This window comes from Poecilia reticulata, linkage group LG3, assembly GCF_000633615.1.
Source record: "Poecilia reticulata strain Guanapo linkage group LG3, Guppy_female_1.0+MT, whole genome shotgun sequence".
In the NCBI taxonomy this organism is placed as follows: domain Eukaryota; kingdom Metazoa; phylum Chordata; class Actinopteri; order Cyprinodontiformes; family Poeciliidae; genus Poecilia; species Poecilia reticulata.
This window is the reverse complement of record NC_024333.1, coordinates 13,833,733-13,850,191: the sequence shown is the minus strand read 5'-3', so window position 1 is coordinate 13,850,191 and position 16,459 is coordinate 13,833,733. Positions and strand designations below refer to the sequence as shown.

General features: G+C 41.0%; 1 protein-coding gene across 7 annotated transcripts in view; it reads left to right on the top strand.

Annotated features, from left to right (window-relative positions):
• celf1 (cugbp, Elav-like family member 1) overlaps positions 1-16,459 on the top strand; it is a 147,644-nt gene that overhangs the window by 112,252 nt on the left and 18,933 nt on the right. For 5 of the 7 annotated variants that reach the window (XM_017304111.1, XM_008405051.2, XM_008405052.2 and 2 more), the window contains exons 10-11: positions 1,455-1,640; positions 4,198-4,341. In XM_017304111.1, the coding sequence (XP_017159600.1) occupies positions 1,455-1,640; positions 4,198-4,341 (330 nt within the window). The remainder of the gene's footprint in view (positions 1-1,454; positions 1,641-4,197; positions 4,342-16,459) is intronic. The other 2 variants (XM_008405055.2, XM_008405056.2) reach the window with 2 other exon arrangements.

Here is a 16,459-nt window from a genome sequence, read left to right as displayed (position 1 = left end):
TGAAGCAAAGTCCAAGCATGAGATATTTTAAGAAAGGTCTCAAAATAGCTGTTATTCAAAGGTACAAGGAAGAACAAGGGGGAAAATCCTGGCTGGGAATTAAAACTAAGTATGATTTCATCAAGTGGGTGCAGGTCTGTGCAGGTGTGGGTAAATGTATAAAGGTATGTAAATAGTTGTGTATTTTGTATATAAGCAGATGGGTGTGTATATGGGTGTATGTATGTATGTGTGTATAGGTGTATGTATATGTGAATATGTATAAGAGAAAACATACACACATACACATTTGTATGTGTACAAATGTGTATGTGTGTATGCAGTACTTTCATTTGGCTGAGGAAATATTACTACAATTATTATTTCATTTTGTCAGGAAGGATATTGGAAACTGAAAATAATGTGATAAATTACAGCTGGAAAAGGGGTATGATTATATAAGTTATACTTCTTCATACTACTTTTCAGACTCATAATCACCGATGTGATGTGTCTTCTAGAAATGTATTATGTACTTTGTGTTTGTTCTACACTGTCGGTGAAAAGTTTGTCTGAAATAAATTACTAAATTACAAATTACAATTATAAGAATGGGCAAGAATTTCAGTCTCTCCATGTGCAAAACTGATGGAGACAAAACCAAGCGACTTGCAGCGGTAATTGCACCAAAAGGTGGTGCTACAAAGTATTAACGCAAGGTGGGCGAATAATATTACACAAGGAGGAAATATTAGTTTTTTATTTGTTAAAAAAGTTTAAAATATCCAATAAATGTTGTTTCACCTAACGATTTTGTCCCGCTTGTTATTGATTCTTCACAAAATAATAATTTTAGATCTTTATGTTTGAAGCCTGAAAAGTGGCAAAAGGTTGAAATGTTCAAGGGGGCCGAATACTTTCACAAGGCACTGTATATCTGGACACTGCAATTTCACTCCATTCTTCTTGGCAAAATCTTTCATGGTTTGTGGGAATTGGAGGTGAGCAGCCATTTTCCCAATATAAATTCTCTATTACCAGTTTAGACTCTGACTTATCCACTAAGTCAAAGACAAAAACAACACATTGTAGTCTACAAACGTTTTCTGTGTAGCTTACCTGGATCTCTCAGTAGAAGGGTGAATACTTTCCAGGCACTGTATTATCAACACTGACTCTCCTGACATTGTTACTTATTGCAGTGTTTCCCAGCCCTGCTCCCCAAGGCACACTGCCCTGCAAGTTCTAGATATCTCTGTGCTTTAATACTCTTGATTTAGTTGATTGTAGTTCAGCAATTGCCTGTTAATCTGACTTCAAATGAAATCAGCTGGGCTGAAGCAAGGAAACGTCTAAAACATGCAGGACAGTTTGCCTTGAGGACCAGGGTTGTGAAACACTGACATATTGCTTGGTAGGAATCAAATTTACTTTTGGAGAAAAAAAAATCCTATTTTTTTGTGTAATTGATACAGGCATGGCAACAATAAATGGCAACTTTTCTTCTGGTGGCTTGTCTCATGGCTCAGGTAATACAGCGGAGGCGCTGAGCCAAGCCTACTCAGGTATTCAGCAGTATGCAGCTGCTGCCCTACCCAACTTCTATAATCAGAGCCTGCTATCCCAGCAAAACGTGTCAGCTGCTGGAAGCCAAAAGGAAGGTGAGTTTAATCAACTAGGAGTTGAAAACAGAATAATAGAATTGTAGAGTTGTTGGTGATGGGTGCAGGTAGTCATTTAACATAGGAATTTAGCATAAACTAAACTCTTGGTACTGATGATACATTTTTAGACAAACCGGTGAGAGAGAGAGAGAGAGAGAGAGAGAGAGAGAGAGAGAGAGAGAGGGAGAGAGAGAGAGAGAGAGAGAGAGAGAGAGAAGATGCAATTGACAGAAGACAAATACATCAGCACACCACATGTTGCTGATGTATGTTGGTAAGCGGGTTATAAATGTGAATGGCTGGGTTTAAAACATGCAGAAGATGTTGAGGTTGTCAGCTAGTCAGGGCATTGTGGGAGTCATCACAACTATGATGGGGTGGCGGCGTGTTCTGTAGGGAGTGATACTGTTCAAGATCTCTGAAGTTACTACAGGGTAATTCGCTTAGAACCTGTTTAGTTTTTTGCTGCAGAGTTTGTGAAAACACTTTGGACATTGCAGACATATCTGACAATTGTCCGACAAAAATCTTAAAATTGTTGGAAATGTTGACTGACTTGCTTCTCCTCTAACCTTGCAAATATATTTAGTGGAAATGGTAAAAAGTATCGCACTGTACTGTGTGACAAATGTATTTGAGATGAAAAAATTTATATTGCACATGTCTGAGAATGAAAGTCTGCAGTACCCAGCTGGCATTGAACATTCAGACAACACCCCCTAAATGTTGCCTTGAAACTTAGGGGAACAATGATGTTAGATGGATATCAAAATTTAATGCCATTAAATGTCCAGCGGATGTTGTCTGCAGACATTCTACCAATGGGGGCTGAATAACATCTATGGACGGTCACCAAATGCTAGACATTCGCTGAACGTCCACAGCAAACAACCACTGGACATTTAGTTGTGTTTTTATTTGACGTCATCAAATACAAAACAGTGAATGTCATTTGTAAAAATTCATTCAAAAATTCATTGAATGATTGCAGACAGTTGGCTAACATCAGAGTGTCCTGTATTAATGGCATTAATACTTCAGTTTTGATATTATGTCAGGTCTTGCAATGTTAATCAGCTGCTCCCTGCTGTACACCTCCCTGTTGCTATGGTTATGCATCATAGCAAAGTAACACAAGTATAAAGTGTAAGTATAAGAAGTACTGGCAATCCAAAACAATAAGGAACAAATGTTAGAAAACAGAAAAAAATCTTAATGAAAGTATCAGAGCTACTCCAATGTGCTGCCACCCTAAGCAGCACAATTCAAGAACAAATGGGACAATAACCATCAAGGCCTTTAAAAGTCTTTTCAAGAACCTTCCTATTGGTTCTAAAATGTACAAGTAGGCAATGCAGTGACTTTAAAATTTTTTAAAGTCACTGCAATGCCTACTTGTACATTTTGTTGATATGATATTTCTCTGAGATTCTTTTAATTTTATGCCAGATATAACAGAAGACACACTTTCCAAAAAATTGCACTTTATTTACACTTTAGGTTTTGTGAACTTTACCCAGGGTAAGAACTGGCGCCAGTCGGATGGATTAGTGGAGGTGAGACATCTGAGGGTGAAGTCTGCTTCTCTATTCATTCCTTCAGTTTGCCCATTTGATTGGGGATGATAATCTGAATTGAGTGTGACTTTGACATCAATGACAGAACAGAACTGTTTCCAAACTTGGGAGACAAACTGGGGACCACAGTCTGACAGGAGTTCTTGTGAGATGCCATCCTGGGAGTATCTGCTTTGTCAAATTGAAGGCCTGAGAAGGAGTGTATTCCCTGAGGAGGCTGAGATCTTTACACATCTGTGGAAAGCTGCTGGGGTGGCTTTATCACCCTGTTGTTTTTTAATGCTTTCTTTATAGTGTTAAAGCACTTTATACTTAAAGTTGATGATGATGATGATGATGCACTGTAGTGTGCTGGGGCGGAAGAATTTCCAAGGCAGACCTTTCCAGGTTGGAGAAACAAATTAAGTAGGCTGGCTCAGTGGTCGGTACGAGGCTGGACTCTCTAGCAACAGTAGCAGAGAGGAGAACATAGCAGAAACTCCAGGCTATTATGGACAATGCCAGCCACCTTCTTCAGTCTGTCATCAGCAGCCAGGAAAGCAGGTTCAGTGGGAGACTGAACTTCTTCTAAAGTGCAGGACCGACAGGCTGAGGAACTCCTTTGTCCCTCATGTATTTATGGTGTCCAACTTCTCAGTGGGAAGAGGGTGAACAGGAATACAACAGAAACAGATGGTTTGTAAGATTGGTGGGTTTAATGGTTTTTTTTATGTATATGTAAGAGTTCTGTATGGGAGATGGAGACGACAATTTCCCTGAGGGGGAAAAACTCAAAGCTGTCTATCATCTGCCCATTATATGAAATAAACTGAAATGTGCATCTTATCTTTGTCTAATAATTAAAATGTGATTGTTTACATGAAACAAGAGCAAGAAAAAGTAAATACAGACGAAATATGTAAGGACACCAATATTTTTAATGGTATTGTGGATTGCGATTCCTGTTTATTTTGACAAATGCTCTTTTTGTTCTGTAGGCCCAGAGGGAGCAAACCTTTTCATTTATCACCTGCCTCAGGAGTTTGGAGACCAGGATCTGCTGCAGATGTTTTTACCTTTTGGAAACGTGATCTCAGCAAAGATTTTCATTGACAAACAGACCAACCTTAGCAAATGTTTTGGTGAGTCTATGTAAACTCCTAATTGCATAACAAATTGCATGTTTTCCTGTGGAAGCGCCCATCTTGAAGAAGCTGTGCCTGTGGTGTCATTTTGGAGTTACATTGTAAAGGTAAATATTCACAAAATTACAAAATGCATGTTAACTTCTGAATTAAAAGAAAATGACTAGAGCCAGAGCCTCATCTGGGCTCTCAGCCAGATGAGCTCATTATACAAGCTACTTTTTCCACATTTGTTAAAGCTGTCTCCATGTTGTGATAGTTTGCTAAAAAGATAATCTGTGAAAAGATCAATCTTCTCCACCTCATCCTTGAGCTGCTACTGCTGTCTAAAGAAATGCACCATTCTGACCAAAAAACAACCAATCAGAACCAGGAGGAGGGTCTTAGCGCTGTCAATCAACCTCCTTCACTTACTGCTAAGTGTGCTAATGGAAGATTTGATCAAGATTGTTTGAATTTCTGAGTAATAAATAAATAGTTTTTGTTGTGTAATTGTAAAAAGAGTAGAGAGACAGGAAAAATCCACATAGATTGAACAAAGTCTACGTGGATTTTACCTTTTACACTGGAGCATGGAGGAGGGGTTATGCTGGTATTGGGACTATAGATGCTGCTGTCTGACTCATCTGTTAAGTGTGGTAAGAGGTACAGGTACAAATAAAATATATCAATATGTTGTTAAATTCTTTCCTTCATTCATTACATATTAGTGAACCGGAGGCAAACAGTAGTCTGTAGCTAAGCTAATTATGCTACATGGTTGACAGTCTTATAGTCTACCCACCTCTCTTGGAGAAAAACTGGGCTATAATTTGACGTTCTTGTCTTTTTTCTCTCTTTCTTTTTGAAACCCTGACTTTATATTTTTCCTTGGCAGCATAGTAACTGCCGCAGTCATTCTTGTCTTGTACTGACTGCTGCTGAACACCGTCACCGTCAAACGCTAAGCAGGAAGGAAGCATTTCATGCAGATCCAGGGGGAGTTCAGTGCAAATGTGGATGTGTGCTTTTTGGTCTGGGAGTGGTAACATTTCGTTTTTACTGCTAAAAAGTTTTATAAAACTCTATGATTAATTTTGTAATTAACAGGGCGCCCAATTTTTTTCTATTTCTATAAGAAAAAAAAAATTGTGAGAGGGTCCCTGTCAGTTAGGGGCCCTTGGAATTGTCCTAACCTCTCCCCCCCTATCCACCTTATCCACCTCATGGGGCCTTCCTAGGCCCCATGAGGCTTTGTGCCATTTATGGGCGCGACTTCCGCTGCTAACCGGAACCACCATTTGTTTAAATGTTAACAACTCGCTAACCGGCTTCCCACAGAGGCTTTAGGTCTAAAACATGTGGGAACTCCAGCTATCACAGCTTGCATGTGGCAATATTGTTTTACTGCTACCTACAGCTAATGCGGAGGGATGGCGACTTGAAGCAATGGTCATAAATAACCTGCATTAGCAAAATACTTCACTGACTCCATTGCTTCAGATGCAGTTTTCTTCCCTTGGCTTTCTATCCACACAATGAAACAAGAACACATAAAGCACTTTGGGTTCTCTCTCCAAGTTTAGAATTTTTAGCCAAATTCTTTTTGTGTCCTTATCTGTCAGTAGGCAATGAAAACTACCACTTTTGGTTTGGGAGCATGTTCAAGACACACCTGTTGCTGCCACAAACTACACTTGGTCTGATTATTAAAGTACAGCCACGGACAGTACAACAATTACCCGAGCTCCGAAAGGGCAGACACTTTCCAGTGGAAAGTTGCTCTCTATGACAGGTTAATGTGTGATTCAGTTTGGTTCTAGTCCAGTGGGGAGATTCTCCGTATTATGGTCAGGAGCGCAGCAACTACGGTCATTTCTCCACTGATTTGCAGCGACACTCAGCAACGGAGAACCTCGAGAATCTGGTTGTGATGGACTAAATGAGCCCAGATATTTTATTTTGTCTTATGTTTCTGGCACAAACATTATGATAAGGACTCAGATTGTGAATTTTATTATTTTTAAAATTCAAACAAAAAATAAAATTCACATCACACCAAGCTAATATGGTGTAGTTCTGGTGTTTTATACTGTTTGCGCAGTAACCAGAGAAGCAGATCTCTGACCAGCTTCTCTGCTTTTCTCTTTATTACTGTCACTTGTTCAGAGAAACGAGCTGTTAGCATTGCTGCTAAGTCACGATCATTACGTTACAAAACTTAACGATCGTGTTCCTGTCGCTCCCCATGATTAAACTCCTCTTTACTGTGCAGCTCTCTGATAGCAGACGGCATAACCGTAAACAAGATTTACTAAATATTGTGTTATAACTGAAAAGAGAGATGTAACTTCTATCACAAATATAGATTAGCAAAAAACCCTACAAAGTACAATGAAATACTGCTACTTCCGGTGGGCGCCGGAAGTAAGACCCATAATCGTTTCCCCAGTAAGCCCCCAAGGAATAAGGTGGATATGGTGCCCCTGATCATAGCTACCATATGGGCAGTAATCAAAGGGAAAACCTCCTTAAATAATTTTTTTTCTGGGAATGGGTCCAATATGCAAGTTGAAGGTTTAGAACAGAGGTGCTCAAACTTTTTGAGACCAAACCAAGATCTACTTTTTCTCTCACTAGCCAGCTGAGAACTACCACAGGACACAAAGATATAAAAATTGTAAAATAAACTACACTGCTCAAAAAAATAAAGGGAACACTTAAACAACACAATATAACTCCAAGTAAATCAAACTTCTGTGAAATCAAACTGTCCACTTAGGAAGCAACACTGATTGACAATCAATTTCCCCTGCTGTTGTGCAAATGGAAAAGACAACAGATGGAAATTATTGGCAATTAGCAAGACACACTCAATAAAGGAGAGGTTCTGACCACAGACCACTTCTCAGTACCTDTGCTGTCTGGCTGATGTTTTGGTCAGTTTTGAATGTTGGTGGTGCTTTCACATTCGTGGTAGCATGAGACGGACTCTACGACCCACACAAGTGGCTCAGGTAGTGCAGCTCATCCAGGATGGCACATCAATGCGAGCTGTGGCAAGAAGGTTTGCTGTGTCTGTCAGCATAGTGTCCAGAGGCTGGAGGCGCTACCAGGAGACAGGCCAGTACACCAGGAGACGTGGAGGAGGCCGTAGGAGGGCAACAACCCAGCAGCAGGACCGCTACCTCCGCCTTTGTGCAAGAAGGAACAGGAGGAGCACTGCCAGAGCCCTGCAAAATGACCTCCAGCAGGCCACAAATGTGCATGTGTCTGCACAAACGGTTAGAAACCGACTCCATGAGGATGGTATGAGGGCCCGACGTCCATAGATGGGGGTTGTGCTCACAGCCCAACACCGTGCAGGACGCTTGGCATTTGCCAGAGAACACCAGGATTGGCAAATTCGCCACTGGCGCCTTGTGCTCTTCACAGATGAAAGCAGGTTCAGATTTAGCACATGTGACAGACGTGACAGAGTCTGGAGACGCCGTGGAGAGCGGTCTGCTGCCTGCAACATCCTTCAGCATGACCGGTTTGGCAGTGGGTCAGTAATGGTGTGGGGTGGCATTTCTTTGGAGGGCCGCACAGCCCTCCATGTGCTCACCAGAGGTAGTCTGACTGCCATTAGGTACCGAGATGAGATCCTCAGACCCCTTGTGAGACCATATGCTGGTGCGGTTGGCTCTGGGTTCCTCCTAATGCAGGACAATGCTAGACCTCATGTGGCTGGAGTGTGTCAGCAGTTCCTGCAAGATGAAGGCATTGAAGCTATGGACTGGCCCGCCCGTTCCCCAGACCTGAATCYGATTGAGCACATCTGGGACATCATGTCTCGCTCCATCCACCAACGTCACGTTGCACCACAGACTGTCCAGGAGTTGGCAGATGCTTTAGTCCAGGTCTGGCAGGAGATCCCTGAGGAGACCATCCACCACCTCATCAGGAGCATGTCCAGGAGTTGTAGGGAGGTCATACAGGCACGTGGAGGCCACACACAATACTGAGCCTCATTTTGACTTTTTTTAAGGACATTACATTAAAGGATCAGCCTGTAGTGTGTTTTTTCACTTTAATTTTGTGTGTGGCTCCAAATCCAGGCCTCCATTGGTTAATAAATTTGATTTCCATTGATGATTTTTGTGTGATTTTGTTGTCAGCACATTCAACTTTGTACAGAAAAAAATATTCAATGAGAATATTTCATTCATTCAGATCTAGGATGTGTTATTTTTTTGAGCAGTGTATATTGACTTATTTTATACATCAGTTATAGTAAACATATAAACGTGATAAAAACCTAATGCTGCAACTTCCTTGTTGAGATTTCTGACACTGGGAGGAGTTTGAAGTGAAATTTCAAACCTGAGGCTAGCAGGTGTCAGTCAGTTGGGATAGATCTGAATAGTGGTTTTATATTTTAAATGTGAAAGAAGGCAAACTAATGGGAGGAACCACAGGGCACTGCCAAGTTAAAGGTGCATCTTTTGAAGTTGAAATACTTTTCCTCCGACAACCAGTTCCAAGTGCTGGACTGGATTTTATCTCTGTCATTTTCCACTTTTGAGAGTTGAAAATAGTTGTCATTTTGGAGAAAGTTTCATAAACATCAATATTTCCACTAAATAAAAGACAAATAGTTAACATGTTTGATAGAGGGAAAGCCATTAAAGCACCTCTCAAACTCTGTGCTCAAAGCATCATAGCAAACACACTGCAATCTGAGAGATTGAGGAAAATAAATAATCATGGTCCAAGCTGTCAGTAATGTGCAATCCCAACAGCCATTACCCAGAACATTTAGAGGGTGGAATACAATTTATTACATTTCCAAAACCAAAAAGGAGTCTGAAATAATGCAAGAAATGGGACATGACCTACAGTTGACCTCATATGCATATGGCGACACTAGGGTATGAATCTGATACTCTGCTCCTCACAGCAGGGTAACCAGAAGTTGTCAACGCCACCTTGGGAATTGCATCCAAGGAAATAGATTGCCAGTAGGCACTCGAGGTTCGTGACCAAAGAGAAGACTTTTCCGAAAGTTAATTTTATCATTTGTTTTTTAAAAAAGACAATCAAAACATAAGGAACCACAATAGGAAGGGAAGTGCACAGTACTGAGGCCTACCAGCAGGGGGAGGGCAGTCCAAATGGGTACTTGTTCCTAAAATAAATGTATAAATCCAAAATAAAAACACTTGTGAACAGGCATTCAATCGTGAAGAAATCCCAACACCTGCCACTCGCACAACACACAGGTCCAGTCTCCCTGGAGGCCCCTCCCACTACCTTCAGCTCTCAGCCTGGAGAAAAGAATGGGGTTAAACAAGCAAATACAAAAAAAACAATTGCTACCATTTAAACTTGGCCAAAGACTAAAATGAGGTTACCTCCAACATAATTAATTAAAAACATCAATACTTTAATAGAATAGTCTAAAATAGCGGTTCTCAACGTGGGCGGTACCGCCCCCCAGGGGGCGTTCAGAGGACGGCAGGGGGCGCTGGCGGACATTTTTACAAAAGGGGGGCGCTGGGATGCCTTTGGGGGGCGTTTGGTCGAAGGTAAAGTTTACACCTTAAATCCACAACAATACCAGTTTAGACTTTGAGCAACTTGGTAAAACTGTATTGTGTAACATTAAATCATGCTTGGCTGCAACTGTATCGATGGCAGCTCTTCTTCTATTCAGTGTTTGTAGCTTCATGGCGCAGCTCCGCATCAGTTCAGCGTTACACCGGCTGATGACGCTGCTGTGATTCACTTTGTCTGGTATTTATGTAGCTACATATGTTTTGGCAGTTCTGTAATCATGTCAAAGCAGCAATTTATATTAAAAAGTATTTTATTTCCGTTTGAAAGCTGCCCGCTTCCATGGAAGGACAACAGAAAATTGTTCTTATAAACATGTAATTACTAAAATCATGATACCCTCACTTTGTATCCCTCTGAAAAATGAACCCATTTAAATAAATAAATCCCTCCATGGGTGATACCACGATGCGAAAACATAAATCGGCACCCCCACGAAGGAGTGTAGAAACATACGCTCGCTTCCCCCTCACCCCCTCCTCCAGACGCAGATACGTTTTGGGCAAAACTCGCTACATTTACCCCGTTATGTGCGCGAGGTGAAGGAGCGTAAGGCGCGCAGAAGTGTACGGGGAACATAAACGGTGCGCCGATTCAAAACATCTACAATAAGGATAGTAACATTAATAATAAAATAATTGTCAGTACAAAGTAGCCTACACATTTTTTAGTGGGGGGCGGTGAGGGACCTGGATAAAGGCTAGGGGGGCGCAGGCCCAAAAAAGGTTGAGAAACACTGGTCTAAAAGAACCCAAGGCTGCTACCTGCAGCAAAGCTGGAGGCCACAAAACAATAGAATGCTCCAAAGTAACAAATTTAAACCAAAAAAACCAAACGAGACAAAAATTAAACAAAGTAGTTACAAAAATGAAACAGTCAAACGATGAAACAAGGTAAACTTAAACAAAAAAAATGAAACCAAGCAGTGAAATAAAACAGCAGGATCTCCAGCGAGCTGCAGCAGTGTCTGGAATTAAATCAAAAGGTTTAGGTGACTTACAGAAGAAGGTGGAAGGCAGAGGAAACCATTGTCACCTACCAGAGCTGGATGACTAAACCCAAACCAGGATCAGCTTTCCAATATGTTCTATATATAAATAACTGTCATTGTTGCGTTATGGAGCTGTATGGGTGCAATAAAACAATACATACACGTTATGTTAAAACTGCACTGGGGAGGGAGAATTGCAGCCACACCCCAGTACCAAGCTTCCAGTGGTTTCTAGATTTAAACAATTCAAGTCAAGCACTGAAATTGTAGGTCTTATGCAGAAGGAGAAACATTACTTACTGATGTTAAAGTTTTAGACCTGCATGCTACACAAGCGACCTTCCCAATGATGTGTGACCAAATGCCAGCATAAAGCAACCAGGTGAGAAAGTCTCCCTTTATACTCTCCACCCATCATGAGGTGATTAGGTGCCAGCTGTTTTGAATATTGGAGCAGGCTTCTTCCTGGTACATGCAGTTGAATGAAGGATGGGAACTGCCATATGTTAGCCAGCACAAAGGTAACTTAAACATCCTATTTTTGTTATAAGGACACTTATTGATGTTCAAATCAAACCCTTACACTTTTAATTAAGTAAATAAACACAAGTGGATAAAGAAAACCAATGGACCTTACCACAGGTCCGCCTTTCTTTGGCTAATGCCCATTTTACGTCACAGCGCAGCTATCACGTGGGTTACCGGCTCACAAACTCATGCTAATATACATTGTGGACTACCAGACTTACAGAAAGTTTTTGCGTCAGGACTCGAAAAAAAATGGTTTTCCGTCAGTGGGGTATCTCTACAGGCGATGTCAGGTATCCTGATTGTGTTTGTGGAACTAAAATTCACAGATTTCTAAAATCTGAAACGGAATGTCTTGCTTGGATCAAAGCTTGTGAACGACCGCATTTGGAGCTCGACCGTCATAGGATCAAAAAGAACAAAGTGTCTGCTGGCGTAAGTATTATTGCTTTGCTTTCTTTGTGTTTAGTGAATGAAAAAAGAAAGTCAATAATAAACACATCCATTATGAAAACCTTTTAGCCAAGTACAGCATAATGGCAGTACCGATACAACTTATACATCCTGAAGCCTGTCTGTTACACAGCCTTACTTTAGCTGAACAGATCAATATGCAATGTGTACCATATCTGACATACATTAAAGATTTTATTTCACCTGAAAAGGCTTTTTACTAAACTGGAATCGTGTTAGCCACGCTAGCTCCGAGTACTGTGTATAAATCCTAGGCACATTTGAACCCTCAAAACCATGAATGTCCGACTTACCCAACCTTGCAAGAACAACAGCCATCAGTGATCTTGTCCACGGCTATATTTATGCTGAGGGTCTGAGGATCTGCTGTGTTCCTCATCGACTGGTAGCATTTAGCTGCACCTCGCACAATGTTGGAGGCATCGCGTGGCTAAAACATCTTGATGTTGTCCAAAAAAGCTGACATGAACTTGTTGGTTCCCTTGTCATGGCTGATATTTTGTGAAAATCCGGCAGAAATGCTAAACTAATCGACTCAGAAATACTCTGCAGTCAGTCGAAACGAAAAATCCCATAGAAGCTAAGCTCTGCTAGGAGGTTAATGTGAGACATGAAGTCACGTGGGACTTTCGAGGGGCGTTTCTGGGCGGCTTGGTAAGGTCCATGTGGCAATATGACCCTTTGCACGTGACGTCACTTTCTTCAAAACTCCCCCCACTCCACCATTATGGACGTCAAAACAACCTATGCACTCCTGTAAAGCCCATCATAAAAAGTACATATAGTAGTCTAATATCGCTTTTATTTAGTTGATTTTGCAGTAAAGATGGTCACAAGGTACTACATTATTGGCTGCACAAACAGGGTGAAAACCAAACTTGTCATTTTATTTTAGAACTTTTAACAAGGAAATATGCAGCGATTGATAGCAACCGTCAATCATAACGCCTGGCAGCTCTTGGTGTAACCGTGGATTTGCAGCGAACACTTTATAAAAGGTAAGAAGATTAACGTTCATATACTCTGTAAGTAAGTATGGTTGGAAAGATTTCAATTATCGCATTATGACGAAGGTTTGAGTCTATCAGTTACCATGGAAACAACCATCATGTAGCCTAGCTTGTACTGAAAAAGCTGGTTAGCGTCTCGTCTTCCGTACAATTTTAAGCTCCAGTTTAAGGAGAGATGCTGTTTATGACATATTGACATTTCAATCTGGAGAGACTCAGATGGAGAAAAACAGCAATTAAAAAGGTTTATTGAAATGAATAAATTAAAGTTCTTTGGCACTCGGGCCCCAGCAGAAGACTTAAGCTGTGAATTGCAATAAGCTCAGATGAGCATCCCCGATGCTGATTAGGGATGTCTTCCCCCCAGGAAGTCAGATCCAGACTGCTTTGATTTGGGAAATGTAGAAAACAGGATGGACTCGAAAATGCAATTGAAGTTGCAGACGAACTGCAGATGTACTGATGACAGATTGGACAAGAAATGGCCCAAGAAACGTGGGAGAGAGTTTCTTAGTATGCCTTTAAGGGAAAATCTTTAGAAGAGAACCAGACTTTCTGGCCTGGGTGATAGGCGGGAGCCGGAGAGTGTCTGCGATCAGCAAGTCTTGTTTTGAGCCAAAGTTCGGTCAAGTGCTGCTTTGGTCTGGTCCCAAATTCTCCAGCAGTTCCTGAGGTAAATGGAGGCTCCAGGAGTTTGGGTTGTTCGCACAGATGCAACAAAGAGCATTTTCAAGTTCTTGATTCAAACGTTCATGCTGACCATTTGATTCTGTGTTCCTCTTGAAGTAAGCTGGGGTTTTTCCCCGAGGGAAGAGCAGAATGTTTTCCAAACCTGAGACATACATTGAGGCCCTCAGTCAGAAAGAGTCTCAGTGGGAATTCCATAAAGTCTGAAGATGTGAAAGAACAGGATTCTGGCCGTTGTGGAAGTTGAGGAAAGTCTGTTGAGAGCAACTAGATGACAAGCTTTAGAGAACCTGTCTATGATGGTAAGGATCACCATTTTTGTTAGAAGTTGGAAGACAGGTGACAAAGTCTAGTGAGATGTGGGACCAAAGCCAACTTGGGACAAGGAAGGGGTTGAAGCAAACCTGCAGGAGGACGATGAGAACTCTTCCCTCAGGCACAGACCGTGCAGGCGGAGATTAAATCCTTGGTATATTTATTGAGGAAAGGCGACCAGAAGTATCGACGCAGTAGCCCAATGGTGCGGCTGACTCCATGGTGACAGGAGAACTGGGAGTTGTGAGCCCACTGAGAACATGGGAACGAACCCTGGACGGGACAAAAAGATGGTTAGCGGGACCCCTGCCTGTGGCGGGCTCCGGCACTGAGGCTTATTGAAGGAGTCTCTCAATGTCCCATTTAAGACTTACCACAGTGCAAGAGTGCAGAAGGACAGGTTCAGCAGTGACAATTCTTCTGAATTGTCAGGGGAAAACTGTCGTGAAAGTGCATTGGGTTTGACTTTACGTCTTCCTGAACGGTAACTGATGTTGAGATTGAATCTAGAGAAAAATAGGGTCCAACAGGACTGTCTAGGGTTGAGTCTCTTAGCTCACTGAAGGTAGGACAGGTTTTTATGGTTTGTCCAGGCTGTCACAGGTGTATCTCTGCCTTCTAACCAATGCCTCCATTTTTTTTTATATATTTATATTTATTTATGATTTTTCAAGGTTAAACAGCCAAGATAGAAGAAACATGAAGAAAAACAACAAAAAGTAAACAAAAGCAACAAAAACAAAAATCCACCAAACAAAACAAACACTGTCACAACTGAAGGTCTGATAAAAAGGATACGAGGATATGCACTTCCGACCGTAGAGGGTAATTAAGCATGGGACAGAGTCCAAGCGAACAACAGACATTTCTGGAGACATTGTATCAAATAGCTCACCATGGAATATTGAATATCAATAACAAATAAAAACAATAAATTATAATCACAGTAAAAATAATAAAGAAAAGATACATAAAATTTTAAAAAATACAGGTCCAGATGAATACAACAGTCATTTTAGCCCGTTATTTTGTATGTATCTATTGAAAGGACCTCACACATCAAGAAACTTCTGATAATTGTCAGAGTATTGAATTTCCTCAAGATAGATACAGGACATCATATCATTAAGCCATTTCTGAAAACAGGGTGGGGTAGAGGATTTCCATTCCCGCAAAATAACCCGCTTTGCTACCACTAAACCAAACATTAGAGACTGTTGTAGAGACATGGGAAAAGTAAGAGAAGATTTAGAGCAACCCAAAATTATTAAATGCCTATCCGGACATAAAGGCTTACCATAAACATTGCTATAAAATTCAAATATCCTACACCAGAAGTCCAGACGTTTAGGGCAGGAGCAAAACAGATGACCCAAAGTCCCATCATCAACTTTACACTTGTCACATTTTGGTGAGACACAGGGAAAAAGCTTATTAAGTTTAGTTTTAGAAAAGTGCAGCCGATGGATAACTTTGAATTGAATAAGTTGCAGTCTAGAATTAATAGAACAGGTTTTGATTCTCGACAGACTCAAATCCCACTGCTCATCTGAAATCTCACCTAGTGTATCAGAAGCCCAGGCCTCTTTTATATGCCTAGTAGATGGGGATGAACTGAAAAGATTAACAAACTGAGAAATTAGCTTTTTAGAGGTAGGGGGCTTATTTATCAGCTCATAGAAACTATGCTGCACTGGTATGGAGTCATAGTGGGGAAAGTGTTGCCTGACAAAATTTCGAACTTGCAAGTACCTGAAAAAATGGCTAGAAGGAAGACTGAATTTTGACTGGAGTTGTGTGAAGGAAGCAAAGTTACCATTGATGTATAAATCCTTAACAGCAGCTATGCCCTTATTTAACCAGTGCTTAAAAACTACATCCGTATGGCTTAAATGCTGAGTTCTGACAAATCGGAGTATAGATGGAAAAACCAGGGAGATTCAGGACATTCTTAATCTGCTTCAAAATCATGAATGAATTTTTTAGTATAAAATTATCCTTCAGCAGCTGAAAAGACAAAGAAAGATTGGAAAACAATACTGCAGCTAGAGAGGAAGTAGTAAGTTGTAAGGACGCGAGGTTTTCATTCAACGGCCATTTGGGCAATAGCGAGTCAACCACCTCACCTCTCGAATGGAGATGAGTCCAGAAAACCCAGGATCTTGCATTACACGCCCAGTAATAATATCGAAAAACAGGAAGGCCTAGGCCACCCTCAGCAGTAGGTTTCTGTAGGTGGGACTTTGATATTTGAGGATGTTTACCGGCCCAGACAAAATGGGTTATATATATCGTCTTAAAAAAGGAAGCAGTGAGATAAATGGGTATATTCTGAAAAAGATAGGTACATTTCGGGAGGACCACCATCTTGACAACATTAATGCGGCCAATCAATAAAAGAGGAAGGAGCCTCCACATGTCGACCATAGATTTAAGTTTGTTGATTAGATCCAGAAAATTATGTTTAAAAAGGAGTTTAGGGTCCCTTGTGATATTTATCCCCAGATACTCAAAATAACTAGTGGAAACTTTG